The sequence below is a fragment of the Aotus nancymaae genome, unplaced genomic scaffold (assembly GCF_030222135.1).
Source record: "Aotus nancymaae isolate 86718 unplaced genomic scaffold, 86718_ANA_hifiasm-v0.15.2.pri h1tg000011l, whole genome shotgun sequence".
NCBI classification, from domain to species: domain Eukaryota; kingdom Metazoa; phylum Chordata; class Mammalia; order Primates; family Aotidae; genus Aotus; species Aotus nancymaae.
In genome coordinates this window covers 47916064-47930427 of record NW_026988422.1, presented here as the reverse complement: position 1 = coordinate 47930427, position 14364 = coordinate 47916064, and the positions used below count along the sequence as shown (strand labels likewise).

Here is a 14364-nt window from a genome sequence, read left to right as displayed (position 1 = left end):
AGGTGCCTTTAAACCATATAGTATCATTTAAATGACAGACTATATAATTATAGGTAGTTCAGTCAGCAATAACTTTAATCTTTTTCTATCTCTTAGTTTATTAATTCACTCATAAGAGGCACCCTGACCTGGTCTACTCTTTATAAACACATTTTTAGGAACCTATAGGATCTCTCTACGAAAAAGGACACGATGGAGCCAGCGGTCTGAACTCAGAGATCAATGAGGCCAGCAACAGCGTTGCCACTCCACTTAGAGGAAGGATGGTCGGAGCTGCTTATTTGTCCTTCTCAGGACTGCAGTTGAAATCCAACTTGGAAAAAGTTTAACCTTTCAAAAAATTATTAAAGCAGGACATGCTCGTTACAGAAAAATTAGAAAACACCAGAGATCTTTGGCATTCAGAGGAATTCATTTTGAATTCCCCTCAAGTCTCCCAGTTCACAGATTTGGGATGTGCTTGTGTACACTTTCTTGAGCATTCATTTTTATCCAGATGCATGTGTTCTGAATGCACGGCCTTAAAGTTAATGACCCTTTGCTCATGTTCTACTTCTCTCTTAAAAATTGTTTTGCATAAGTATCCCAGCTTCCTTTTTTAAAAAAAAAAAAAATCCTTTGTAAGAATCACTGCATGGTCCGTAAGGAAAGAGAAACATGAGTGCCTCGTAGGCATGGGGTAGCTAAACAGGTGGCTGGGTTTGTACCCTGGTGAGGGATGAGCTCTCTCATGCTAGCCTCACAGCGGAGCACTGCTATCCAGTCCAGCAAAACTGCCAGATTACCACGTGTGGGGAGCCCTCAGGTCACTCTTGGAAATCACAAACTCTGCATCAATGAATGTCAGGGGTCTTCTGGACTGGAAAGTAGAAAAAAAAATACTGTTCCATAAGAAACTGACAGCTAAGGTTGGCAGTGAGAAGGGACGACCAGAGAATGGAGTTAGAAGAATCTTCCACTGTATGACCCTCTGTGCTTTTAGAATTTAGAGCCACATGAATATATAGCACAGTAACAGAAAATTTCTCACTGTCATAACAATCCACCCATAATGACATGCGAGTGAATTTGTAAAAAATTATTCTTCTGGACTGGTTACAAAGGCACCCATGAAACAAAACGGGTTCTCTGAAATAGCCTGTGCCAATGAGATTCAATCGGCTGCTACCTCTGTCCATCTCTGCTGCCCTAACTCGCTCCCCCTCATACCCTGACAGCCTTATTTGTTAGCATGTTTCTTTTATCATCGGTTTAAATCTAACATTTTTCATCTGCAAAGTTACAACTGAAAACATTTGAAGAATACTGAATCACTTTCCTTCTTTGAATTTATAAAATAGTCTTTCCTGGCCAGGCGTGGTAGCTCACATCTGTAATCCTAGCACTTTGGGAGGCTACAGCGGGTGGATCACTTGAGGTCAGGAGTTCAAGAAGAGCCTGACCGACATGGTGAAACCCCACCTCTACTAAAAATTGCAAAAATTAGTTGGCCATGGTGATGCTGATGCACACCTGTAATCCTAGCTACTCGAGAGGCTGAGGCAGTAGAATTGCCTGAACTTGGGAGGCGGAGGTTGCAGTGAGCCGAGATTGTGCCACTGTACTCCCGCCTGGGCAACAAGAGCAAAACTCGTCTCAAAAAAAAAAAAAAAAAAAGTATTTCCTAAAGGCTCAACTGACTAAAGATTTCTAAAAACACTTATTTACCAATAAGTTGTCATAATTCCCCTATAATGTAAAGAAAACTGATGAGAAATGACTGTGTAGCAGACAAAAGAAAATAACAACAAACCCACACCCACCCACAGCCACACCCACACCTTGCAAAAACGGCAGCATAAACAACAGCCGTGCCAGGCACGGTGGCTCATTCCTATAATCCCAGCACTTTGGGAGGCTGAGGCAGGCGGATCACTTGAGCCCAGGAGTTTGAGACGAGCCTGGGAAACATGATGAAACTCTCCCTGTCTTTACAAAAAATACAAAAATTAGCCGGGTGTGATGGCATGTACTTGTAGTCCCAGCTACTTGGGAGGCTGAGGTGGGAGAATCTTTTTTTTTTTTTGAGGCTGAGTCTTGTTCTGTTGCCCAAGCTGGTGCAATGGCTCGATCTTGGTTCACTGCAACCTCTGCCTCCTGGGTTCAAGCCATTCTCCCGCCTCAGCCTCCCAAGTAGCTGGGACTACAGGCATATGCCACCATACCCAGCTAATTTTTGTATATTTAGTAGAGACGGGGTCTTATCATGTTGGCCAGGCTAGTCTCTAACTCCTGACCTCAAGTGATCTGCCTGCCTTGGCCTCCCAAATTTCTGGGCTTACAGGCATGAGCCATCACACCCAGCTGTGTGAGGATCTCTTAAGCCTAGGAGTTCAAGGCTGCAGTGAGCTATGATTGCACCACTGCACTTCAGCCTGGGCAAAAGAGTGAGAAACTCTGTCTCTTAAAAAAAAAAAAAAGCAAAAAAAAAAAAGCCATAGCAATAACAGCACACAAATACCCACACACAGTGGAGATGCTTGCTTCTTTTTCTCCGCAGAATAACATGGATTTGGCCCCGTAATCCTGTCATCTGCCCTTGCTTCACTTAGGCCTAACAGGACCTTTTAAGTTTCCCAACTCCCACCACACCGGCAATTAATTTGTTTTACTTTAAATTCCAATTTGCGAACATAAATCAGGGTGGAATTAAAAATAATATTTTGCTAATTATGGAGATTTACTAGAATTTGCAAGTCCTGCTTTTCTATTCTGTGAGAACTAGAGTTAAATATTTTTAAAATATCTAAATTCCTCTGAGATTATCATGAACATGCTTCTTTAAGAAGTTGTGCTTGCTTATAGTATAGATGCAGCAAACTTGAGGGATTAATAACCTCATCTCAAACCTCCCCAATCTAGTCAATTATACAGTTTTCCTTGATCATTGTAATATGCCAAACATGGCCTTTTACCAGTCACCAATGACACTTAGAAGCCCTTCAGAATATTTCAAAGCCTAATGTCTTAATACTTCATCAACTCCAGTCCTTAAGTTTTCTAGAGGAAAGCCACTTTAGCAAGCTTACCTGAACTGAAACATTCTACTGGGATAAGTCATTGAAGGATACATTAATCATTTTCACCATTTTCTTTTTTTTTTTTTCTGTTCTTTCTTTTTGTTTTTGTTTTTGTTTTTTAGAGATGGGATCTTACACAGGCTGGAGTGCAGTGGCATGATCATGGCTTATTGCTCGAACCTCGACCTCCTGGGCTCAAGTGACCTCCTGCCTCAGGCTCCTGAGTAGCTGGGATTACAGTGCAACACTATGCCCAGATAAATTTTTTTTTTGGAAGGGACAGCATCTTGTTATGTTGCCCTGGCTGGTTTTGAGCTCCTGGCCTCAAGTGATCCTTCTGCCTTAGCCTCCCAAATTGCTGGGATTACAGGTGTGAGCAACCATACCTGGCCTCATTTTATTTCTTATATGCAAAGAATAGTGAAAAAAGGAGAAATTAACATTTATACAAAAGCAGCCTTCTAGGTCTACTAATAGATATATACTCAGGCAACTATTAAGCACCTATGAGTTTCAGAGGCGGTGACAGGTATCACAGGCATGCTGATGTGCCAGCCTGCCCTGAGAAACCCACAGGCTGGTAGAGGACAGACCAGTGGACAGATGAGTTCAGTACAGTCTCTGACACATGATACTACATGGGATGCTAGGAAAACCTGTTTTATTTATTTGCTTCCATCTTGGCCTTGTTTATGGCCTTTTACAAGGAGGCATCTAAGAAGCAGCATAAAAAATTAAAACAGGAAGAAATGAGCTAATGGAAATGTGGGAGTAGGTAGGAAGGCATAGACAGTAGGCATGTGGTGAAGGAGGGGGTAGGGTGCTTCTAATGAGTTCTGACAAAGATGGAGGAGAACCTGTGTGTGGATGGTGGGGGCGAGGGGAGGGAGGTATACAGATTTCTGCCATCAGCAGCATATGTAATGGCACAGAGGCAAATGCAGACTGATAAGAGATGATGCTGGCCAGGCAGGTCCGTAAATTTCTTTAAAAGCTCCATGTCTGCGGCCGGGCGCGCTGGCTCAAGCCTGTAATCCCAGCACTTTGGGAGGCCGAGGCGGGTGGATCACGAGGTCAAGAGATCGAGACCATCCTGGTCAACATGGTGAAACTCCGTCTCTACTAAAAATACAAAAAATTAGCTGGGCGTGGTGGCGCGTGCCTGTAATCCCAGCTACTCAGGAGGCTGAGGCAGGAGAATTGCCTGAACCCAGGAGGCGGAGGTTGCGGTGAGCCGAGATCGCGCCATTGCACTCCAGCCTGGGTAACAAGAGCGAAACTCCGTCTCAAAAAAAAAAAAAAAAAAAAAAGCTCCATGTCTCATTCAACACCAGTCATTTTTCTAATAAGCACAGTGAATGTTAGAAATGGTTTTCTATTGGTAAAATTAATGGATGATGATGATTATTATTATTAGAGATGGGTTCTTGCTTTGTCACCCAGGCTGAACTGCAGTGGCATGATCACAGCTCACAGTCACCTTGAATTTTTGGACTGAAAGGATCCTCTCTTCCCTTGGCTTCTTGAGTAGCTGGGACTATAGGCATGCACTATCATGCCTGGCTGATTTTTAAAATATTTTTTGCAGAGACGAGGTCTCACTATCTTGCCCAGGCTGGTTTCGAACTCCTGGCCTCAAGCAATTCGTCCACCTCGGCCTCCCAAAGTGCTGGGATTACAGGCATGAGCCACTGTGCCTGGCCTTACTGGCTTGTTAAATAACATAATGAATATTAGAAATGGGTTCTCACTGGTCAATTTCATGTACCCAAGATTCATGGATTAGCTAAACTACTGCAGATATAATTTCCACCCCTACTTGAACAGGATCTAAGAACTGGGTATAGCCTGTTGCCTTCACCCAGTGCAATAACCCCTAAGGTAAGTCCTTATGTGGTTTCTACACAATGACTTATCCACATTTCTACATAATGACTTATCCCAGTTTAAACTCCAAGGATTCTAGTTGCCTAATGTTAGCCATAGAAATAATAGACTCTTGGCAAGGCACAGTGGCTCACGCCTGTAATCCCAGCACTTGAGGAGGCCAAGGCGGGCAGATCATGAGGTCAGGAGTTCGAGACCAGCCTGAACATGCGGAAACCCCGTCTCTACTAAAAATACAAAAATTAGCTGGGTGTGGTGATGCGTGCCTGTAGTCTCAGCTACTCAGGAGGCTGAGGCAGCAGAATTGCTTGAACTCAGGAGACAAGGTTGCAGTGAGCCAAGATCGTGCCAATGCACTCCAGTCTGGGCAACAGAGCAAGACTCCGTCACACATACATAACAATAAATAAATAAAGAAATAACAGACTCTTGTTTCTGGAACATTACTATGTCTGCCTTTCTTAAAAAGTGGTGGGTGGTACACTAAAGAGGACAGAGAGGCTTTGCTGAACTTACCTATATAAACTATTTTTAGTGCTTGCTTGCTAATCTATGTTTCTATGGATGCTGGCATTGTGTCTGTAATTTGTTTTACTACAACTTGGTAGTGAGGTTGTGTGAAGAATAGCTAAACTTAATCCATTTCAGCCTTGTTCAGTGGCTACTATTATCTATCAAAGAGAGACACACAATCGGGCAAAGACTCACTTGACTTAGGTCTCTTTGCAATTCTTTGTAGGTGAGGGACCAAAATGTCATTCTGTAACATGGATTTCATTCTGTGGTCAATCTGGAGCCACTGAAGGATTTTTCAATGGGGATTGCTGTGACCCTTTGTATTTCAGAAATATCCTTCTGCAGCAATGTGGAGAATGAATGAGAAGGAAATGACGGGGGAGGCTGCTAAGTGGGTTGGAAGCAGCTGCATGAAACAGGCCTGCACTGAGAGTGGTCTGAAGGAAGCTGGTCTGAGACGGACTGACCAGACAGTAAGGAGTAAGTTGAGAGCACCTAATGAGAAACTGGAGGTAGAGACACGTGTGAAAACACCTCCTGGGCTCTTGAGAGAACCACCTGCTAGGGGACAGTGCAGCACCAAGCTGCAGAATGCAGGCTTCCAGTAAGGAAGGCTATGGACTCCAAGGTGGCTGTCAGAAAGCTAAAGTAGAGCTAGCTCATGGGGAGGCAGGAACAGGATATGACCATCTGAAAAGACCTCTTATAGTGGTGCTGCTGCTTACATTTATGTCCAGTGCTATCCTGTAACCTCCTCCATGGAAATGGGGTCTGGCCAGACTTTACAGTCCTGACAGTGACTAGTGTGAGGCCGTCACACAAGGTGCAGAAACAGCAAAGCACGTGCCGCCTGTAGTGATGGCGATGGCAGAGGTGCTCTGAACAGGCAGCGGCCCTAAGGGCAGTGCTGAAGCAGGATCAATGTGCAAAGACTGAGTGATGCAGCAAGGCACAGCTGAACCACGGACAACACTCTCAAGGCCAAATGTGATTCAGACAGAGGTTCCAAGGGACAAGCGGACTTTTTAAAACAATACACAATAGGTAGAAGGAAATCATTTTCCTCTCAAGAAACACAGAATGAAATGCTAAAAATAATGAAACCTTTAGAGTAATTTTGTGAACATTGTGCAAAACGATTAAACAAATGGAAAACTGGAAAAATTTAAATCAAAATTCCCTTTGAACATTTTTTCCCCAAGCGTACTACTCAAACCTCTTAAGAGCAGCAATACTGTAACCGTGAAAATACATTCTTCTGGTTATCATAAAAAAATGGCACTTTGCAATTTTGTAAAACCAATGGGTCATTATCTAATTGACATAAGAAAGTAAGTCAATAGAGGGGAGATGGAGGAGAGTCTCCACAAACTACAGCCACCTGTCCTTGGGGCAAGAGAGGTGACCAAATCGCCCCAGCTCGTGGGTTGGACGGGATGCTGTCCCCCTCCTCACCTGACAGTCCAGGAGCAGCTTTTGCACCGAAATCACACTTTCAGGTTTTTGTAAAGTTTTCAGTCTCTCTTCTTGTGCTTCCATCCAGTTGTTCAAAATCTGTATTTTATTTTCACTCTCAGTGATACTTTCCAGAAGTTGTTCTAAATGTTGTATCTAAGTGATGAATTTCAAAATTACAAAAAATGTTAAAATGTATGTTTTAAAAGGGAAATGCCATGATATGTTCTTTTTAAAAGAACAATTTTGTTTCTTCTCAAATTTCTATTATTTCATATAATAAGATGCTTTGATAACTTTTGAAATAAAGATTCATAAATCAGGAAACAGAATTAAAGTTCCTCTTTGGAAAAAAATCTCTCATTTAAGGTGAAAGCTAATCTGCTAAGAAAGGTAATTTGTTTTGGAGTTTCAGATGTATACAAACTAAAATGTTGCTAACAGTCAATATTTTTCACTGAATCATCTATTGACATATGTAAAGTGTAAGAAAAATTTCTTTCTGCCGGGCACAGTGGCTCACGCCTGTAATCCCAGCACTTTGAGAGGCTGAGGCAGGTGGATCACAAGGTCAGGAGATCAAGACCATCCTGGCCAACATGGTGAAACCCCGTCTCTACTAAAATACAAAAAATTAGCCGGCAATGGTGCTGCATGCCTGTAGTCTCACCTACTCACGAGACTGAGGCAGGGGAATTGCTTGAACCCGGGAGGCGGAGGTTGCACTGAGCCGAGATTGTGCCACTGCCCTCCAGCCTGGTGACAGAGTAAGACTCCATCTCAAAAAAAAAAAGAGAAAAAAAGAAAAATTTCTTTCCTCAGACTTTCTTCATTAGAGTTGCTTAAAAATTTCTATCACTATCAATAATAAACAATTTATCAATTTAATAAAATAATCATCGTCTTTAATATCTGGATTCTTCTCATTCATAATAGAATTTGTATTAGGTCATAATAATATACACAAACTTTAATATTCCTTTTTTAAAATTTTTCTTTTTTTTCTAAGACGGAGTTTCACCATGTTAGTCAGGCTGGTCTTGAACTTCCGACTCTCAGGTGATCCACCCGCCTTGGCCTCCACAGTGCTTGGATTACAGGCGTGAGCCACCACGCCCGGCCTAATATTCCTTTTTACAATACATCATAATTACTGTATCATGACATTTTTTTTTTTTTTTTTTTTTTTAAAGATGGGGTTTCACCGTGATGGCCAGGCTGGTCTTGAACTCCTGACCTCAGGTGATCCACCCACCTCAGCCTCCCAAAGTGCTAGGATTACAGGCGTGAGCCACCGCGCCCAGCCATGACATAATTTTAAAAGGCTGCCTGGCCACATGCAGTGGCTCGTGCCTGTAATCCCAGCACTTTGGGAGGCCAAGGTGGGTGGATCACTTCAGGTTAGGAGTTTGAGACCATCCTGACCAACATAGTAAAACCCATCTCTACTAAAAATACAAAAATTACCTGGGTTTGGTGGCAGGCACCTGTAATACCAGTTACTTGGGAGGCTGAGGCAGGAGAATTGCTTGAACCCAGGAGGCAGAAGTTGCAGTGAGCTGAGATTGTGCCACTGCATTCCACCTTGGGTGACAGAGCGAGACTCCACCTCAAAAAAAGAAAAAAAAAACTGCCCCAATGTTTCATCAAATGAATACAGTATAATTTGATTAATTATTCCCCTAGGGTCAGAATTACGGTGTGGAGCATTTTCACCAGTATAAATGATGTTGAGTTGAACATTCTGTGCATATCTTTTTCTTTTTTGAAGGACTATCTACTTAAATGTGTAAGAGATGACTTGCTTAAGTAACAAGATTATTATTACAGTTCTTTAAATTTTCCAAATGCTTTCCAAGAGAGTACTTAAGCCATTATCAGCAATGTAGAAACATGACAGCTTTGGGTTTTTGTCCTTATCTGATTAATTCTTTTTCTAATTTAATAACTGCATTGTGTTGCATAGTGTTTATTTGGAGTATCTGATAATGATATCTTTCCATGTTTATTTGCTAACTGTAATTTCCTCTTTTGTGAATTGTCTGCTCATGTTCTTCATCCATTCACGTACTTGTATCTTAACTGTATAAATCCATTTGCATGCATTCTCTACACAGTAAACACACCAATTATCATTATGATTATATATAAAGTGTTTTTTCAGGAATAAGTTTTCCGAATCTTTTCAAGAGTCAATGGAGTAAAAAAATCTACCAAAAAGTCACATGCATTTTTCTTTCTTTTTATAATCTTTTCAAAGCTGAAATAGCTTTGCCCCTTTCAAACATCTGCTTTCATAGAAAATGTATAATCTCTAATCATTTAGGAGCCTGACATAATACTTGATGTGTTCCTAAATAAAACTCCTCTTCTTCACTTGCCTAACTCAATTTCCCACTAAGAAATCTCAAATATAATAACTATTTTCATATACTCTTATAGATACCAATGGAGAATTCTAAAACATAGGATTTATAAAAGGGATTTAGTTGAGATGATTATTAGGCTTAGTAATCAGATAGTCAACTAATTAAATGTCTTTTGATTTTTCAGAGAGTGTATTTTACAAAGGCCAAACCATACATCCAGCTGTGACCCAGGAACACACCTTTCTATTCAGCATTCCATGTACACGGTGCCACTGGCGGTTCATCTCCCCCAGGTGCTCTGCAAACTCCGTTCTTTCATAGCGCTTGCTTTCTACATCACAGGTGCTTAGCTGAAGTAATGACTGGTTAACAAAGTCAACTATCCACTGTTTATAGTCCATTTCCATTCTAAACTCCTAAAACAAACCAGCAAAGTTAAACACTCAAAGCAGTCATGGACATTGGTCAGAGGAATTCGATTTCCCTTTATGTACTCAAGGGGGCGCCAAGCTTCCATTCATTAATCAAGGGGCACCTGTCAGGAGTTCCATTCTACCCTCCCCAACCTCCACCAGGAGTTGGCTTTATTTGAGTAGAGATTCTTTTGGGGAATTACACAGAGATGCATTACTTTCAAATAGGTTGAAAAGTCAAAGGGGCATTGTGTATGACAGTTCCTGTCAACTGAACTCAAATGAGGACCCAAGCTATGACAAAGGCTTCCTGGGAGAGGCAGCCTGTGAGCTGTGCTGGAATTCTGGGGGCTCATGGAAACAACCAGATGGGAAATAGGACGTAAAGGCTCTCCTAGAAAACCCAGTACACCTTTAAGGAACTCTGTCATTTAGGCAGCTTCCCTGTTCCTTCTGGGATAGTTAAGGCCTCTCGGGGCAGTTTGGGTGGCTTTAAGTTGTACAGCAATTCTAAACCCACTGAGGGCCAACAACATTTCTGCCAAACCTCTCACTCACTGATTTTATCCTTACAAGTTCTAGCACCTCCTTTGGAGATATCCAGGGGTGACAGTCATGTGGTATGTGCTAGGTTGCTACAGCCTGTGAGAATATACACGTGTAGACTTTTCAAAGATTATACTACACACTGAAGTTAGGATGTGATAGTACATAAATACAAAATCCTCCGCTCATATGCTTGGTGATTAAGCCATTCATCTTCTGCCTACCAGAAGCTAGCTCCATCAGCCTGCATGGTCTTAAAACAATGACCACGCATGTCACTCATCTTTGTATTCCCAGTGGCCAGCATACTGCTGAGCACACAATATATGTTTGCGTGTGGCTCGTGAAATGTTAATTAAATCTACTTAAAATTAAATATCATGGAGAAGGCCACATTTATATCTATTTGTAGAAGAATCTCAACTTTTTCTTACCCATTCTCTTACTCAAAGAACATTTAAACTGTTGGAGGAAGGCAGGTATTGGGATAGGCGTGCTACGTTATAGGGAGGTGAAGGACAGCCCCTCATCTCAAGAAGCTCAGTCAAGGTGGGGAGACAGGCAGGTAAACCAATAATTATAATAATGCATGATAGGATCTACTAACAGCACCATGGAGACATCTAAACTAGGAAAGTCACCTCATCTGGCTAGGAGAGTCAGGGGCAGATTTCTAAATGAGGACAACTCAAGCTGACTTCGGAATAATGACTAAGAGGATGTATACAGGTAAAAGTGGGCACTGGCATTCCAGGTGCAGGGTGCAGCATGTACACAGCATGATGACAGACAGCACCAAAAACTGTTAAGGAACCAAAATCACTCTGTCGGGCAGGGTTCACGGTTTATGGGGGCGGCAGGGTGTGGATAAAAAGATAAGACCAGAGTCTGTTAAAACCTTGCTTGGGTTGTCCTGTGGTGATGGGGGCTAGCAAAAGGAATTTAAGTGGAATAAAAGCAAGTCTACTAACATCTCTTTAGAACCATCCACCACCCCAGTTTCCTACCCCTAGAATTAGTTTTTTGAAATTATATCCTATGTGTCCCTTTATCCAGCATTACCCCTCTGATTAGCCTTCTTGTTTCAATGAAAAGACTTCTGCTCCTTTTGCATAATTACCTTGTGCTTCTGAAGAAGATGTTTAACTTGAGATGCAGAACTTGGTGAATGCATGGAGTCTTCATCTGAAGTCTGATGCTCCACATTGTTCATCCAGCTAATCATTTCTGTGATTGCTTTACGAGATGGCAATTTCTCCATTTGAAGCTGTAAGAACAAAATGATTTCCATTTAATTGCCTGCAGTTAACAAAATGAATCAGGGCATCATTAAAGATGATATCTGGTTTGATAAAAGGTCTTTCAATATAATTATCCAGGTTACTCAAAAAAACAAACCCAGCATTCAAACTTAGAATAAGCGACCCCAAAACAATGACAATGACCTTCACATAAACTAACATAGTGGCAAAGATAAACTGAGAAATAAAGTAATTAAGCCTGATTTCTCTTTTAAGAAAGACCCCATTAGAGGAGAGTCCAGTAATTAGGACCTATATTCAGTGGTGCCAGAGAAAAATAGGTAGTGTCAATGAAAATTATTGAGTCAGAGAAATAATTTTAAAAGAGTTGGGAGCTAACAAGTGAATGCTAATTCAAATGCTGAGTCTCTAAAAGGTTACCTGGTGAAGTTTTTCTTGAATATCTGGAAGTTGAGTTATGAGCATTGTCCATTTCTGTTCAAACTGTGCTAAAGAAGCTCTCAGCGTAGCTGTATCAGTTTCTTTCAGGTGAAGAAGCTGGTTCCCGGTACTTATAACGGCAGTCTTCAAGGAGGACTTTTCATCAACTTCTTTTGAAAACTCCTAAAGGAGAGAGTTTTAAAATTTAGAAACTTTTAAAATTTAAATACAGCAGAAAGTAAGAGTCAGAATAACTGGCTAGAGTTGGAAATTAAACATAGTAAATATTTGAATGTGTACACACACACACACACACACACACACACACACACACACACACCCCTTTTTCCTACTGTCAGTTATCAGATACACAGAGGGGAACAAAAGAGATGGAATGGATACCCTTCGAAAAGCTTATAATCCAGGGGGTTAGTATTTTTAAAAATAGACAAGTCATTATTTAAATGGTAAGTTTTACAATAAACTATGGAACCCAACATCAAGTACATATTAAATAAATGACTTGCAACAAGTTTATAATTAAAATATTTAAATCTTTCCTATGTACAGATTCTTTCAAGTATGTTGAAAAACATTTATATTTTAATACCAAAGTGAGTAACCATAGCTACAAAGTATGAAAAATGGAAAAAACTGAGAAAAGTCTAATGGAAAAGACTATGCTTCATAAGTGCATTAACAAATAATCATTTTGTAATTATATTACAAGAGTAATACCTTTTTATTTCCCCCGAAGTTTGGGGGATATTTTTGAATTTTTTTCCCAAAAAACATCTCAAAACAATGGAACAAAAACTTTTTAGAAATATCAATTTTGTTTACAATAATTTAAAACTATGCATTTATTGTTAACATTTGTAAGTCAATAACCTTATAAAATTGTTTGTGGGTCTTGATCGGGGGTATTTTCTGTATTTGTAAAACATGACCCATGTCAGCAAGTTTTAAATTTATATATATTTTATAGGGTCAATTAAAAATACATTTTATCATTATAAATGAACAGTATAAACAAATAGTTCTAAGTCTGAAGACCATAGTTGCTATTCGCCCAAGTCTTATCCACAAATAAATACAAAGACTATCACATTAACCCTGATGCTTTTTCCTTGATATCTATTTCTGACCAGTAATTAACTGAACATGTGCTATTACAACTTACAAAAAAATTGTTGATGTTGCTTCTGATTGTATCCAAGTCCTGAGACACATTGAGAGACTGTTCTTTCCAGTAATTCAGAGTATGCTGGGAAGATTCCAACCACTTGGTTAACTGATCCGAATCTCTGTTATAACTAACAGAAGAAAGGTAAGAGAGAAGGCAGTTGAGAAACATACTCTGATAATGATAGGCACCACCAGCAAATTTTCTTCTTTTGTGTTTTCCTATGTTAATCAGTCCTAACATTCAGAATATCATGATAATAATAAGGATTATATCATGTTTTATGCCATGCCCCAAAACTGATGCCCCTGGTGTTTTCTAGGACTCTCTTCATTATAGCTCAGCAAGATCAATGAAGATTTTAGGCCAGGAATTACAGTGGCCTGTAATTCTAGAACTTTGGGAGGCTGAGGCAGGTGGATTGCCTGGGGTCAGCAGTTCAAGACCAGCCTGGCTAACATGGTGAAACCCTGTCTCTACTAAAAAATACAATAAAATTGCCAGGCATGGTGGCGCACATCTTAGTCCCAGCTACTCAGGAAGCTGAGGCAGGAGAATCACTTGAACCCGGGAGGCAGAGGTTGCAGTAAGCTGAGGTCACGCCACTGCACTCCAGCCTGGGCGACAGAGTGAGACTCTGTCTCAAAAAAACACAACACAAGTAAACAAGACAAAAGAGCAATGAGGATCTTAAAGCCTAAGGCATTCTTTTTTATTTTTTATTACAGCTATACAAAATTACACCCAATGAAGGGGCAAAGCTTATTTTATTCATCAATTGTCTTCTATAAATTCGTTTATAGCAAAAATATAGGCCAGGCACAGTGGCTCACTCCTATAATCCCAGCATTTTGGGAGGCCAAGGTGGGAAGATACCTTGAGCCCAGGAATTTGAGAACAGCCTGGGCAACATGGCAAAACCCCAACTCTATAAAAAACACAAAAATTAGCTGGGAGTCGTGGCATCTGCCTGTGGTCCCAGCTACTTGGGAGGCTAAGGTGGCAAGATTGCTTGAGCCCAGGAGGTTAAGACTGCAATGAGCCGTGATGTCACTGCACTCCAGCCTGGGCAACAGAGTAAGAACCTGTCTCAAAAAATTAATAAATAAAATTATACATATATATATATATATATAATTTTAATAAAATAAAATTTTACATACATTTACACATACATGCCCCCCCCACACACCCAGCATTTGTATAAGCTGCATAACAACAAACTGCTGTTGGCTGAACACCAACATATTT

The 14364-nt window shown here is 40.7% G+C and overlaps 1 protein-coding gene across 3 annotated transcripts in view; it reads right to left on the bottom strand.

Annotated features, from left to right (window-relative positions):
* Positions 1–14364, bottom strand: part of SYNE2 (spectrin repeat containing nuclear envelope protein 2) — a 330936-nt gene that overhangs the window by 81528 nt on the left and 235044 nt on the right. For all 3 annotated transcript variants that reach the window (XM_064374927.1, XM_064374924.1, XM_064374925.1), the window contains 5 exons: positions 13111–13243; positions 11928–12110; positions 11366–11512; positions 9526–9702; positions 6918–7073 (listed from right to left, as the gene is read on the bottom strand). In XM_064374927.1, coding sequence (XP_064230997.1) covers positions 6918–7073; positions 9526–9702; positions 11366–11512; positions 11928–12110; positions 13111–13243 — 796 coding nt within the window. The remainder of the gene's footprint in view (positions 1–6917; positions 7074–9525; positions 9703–11365; positions 11513–11927; positions 12111–13110; positions 13244–14364) is intronic.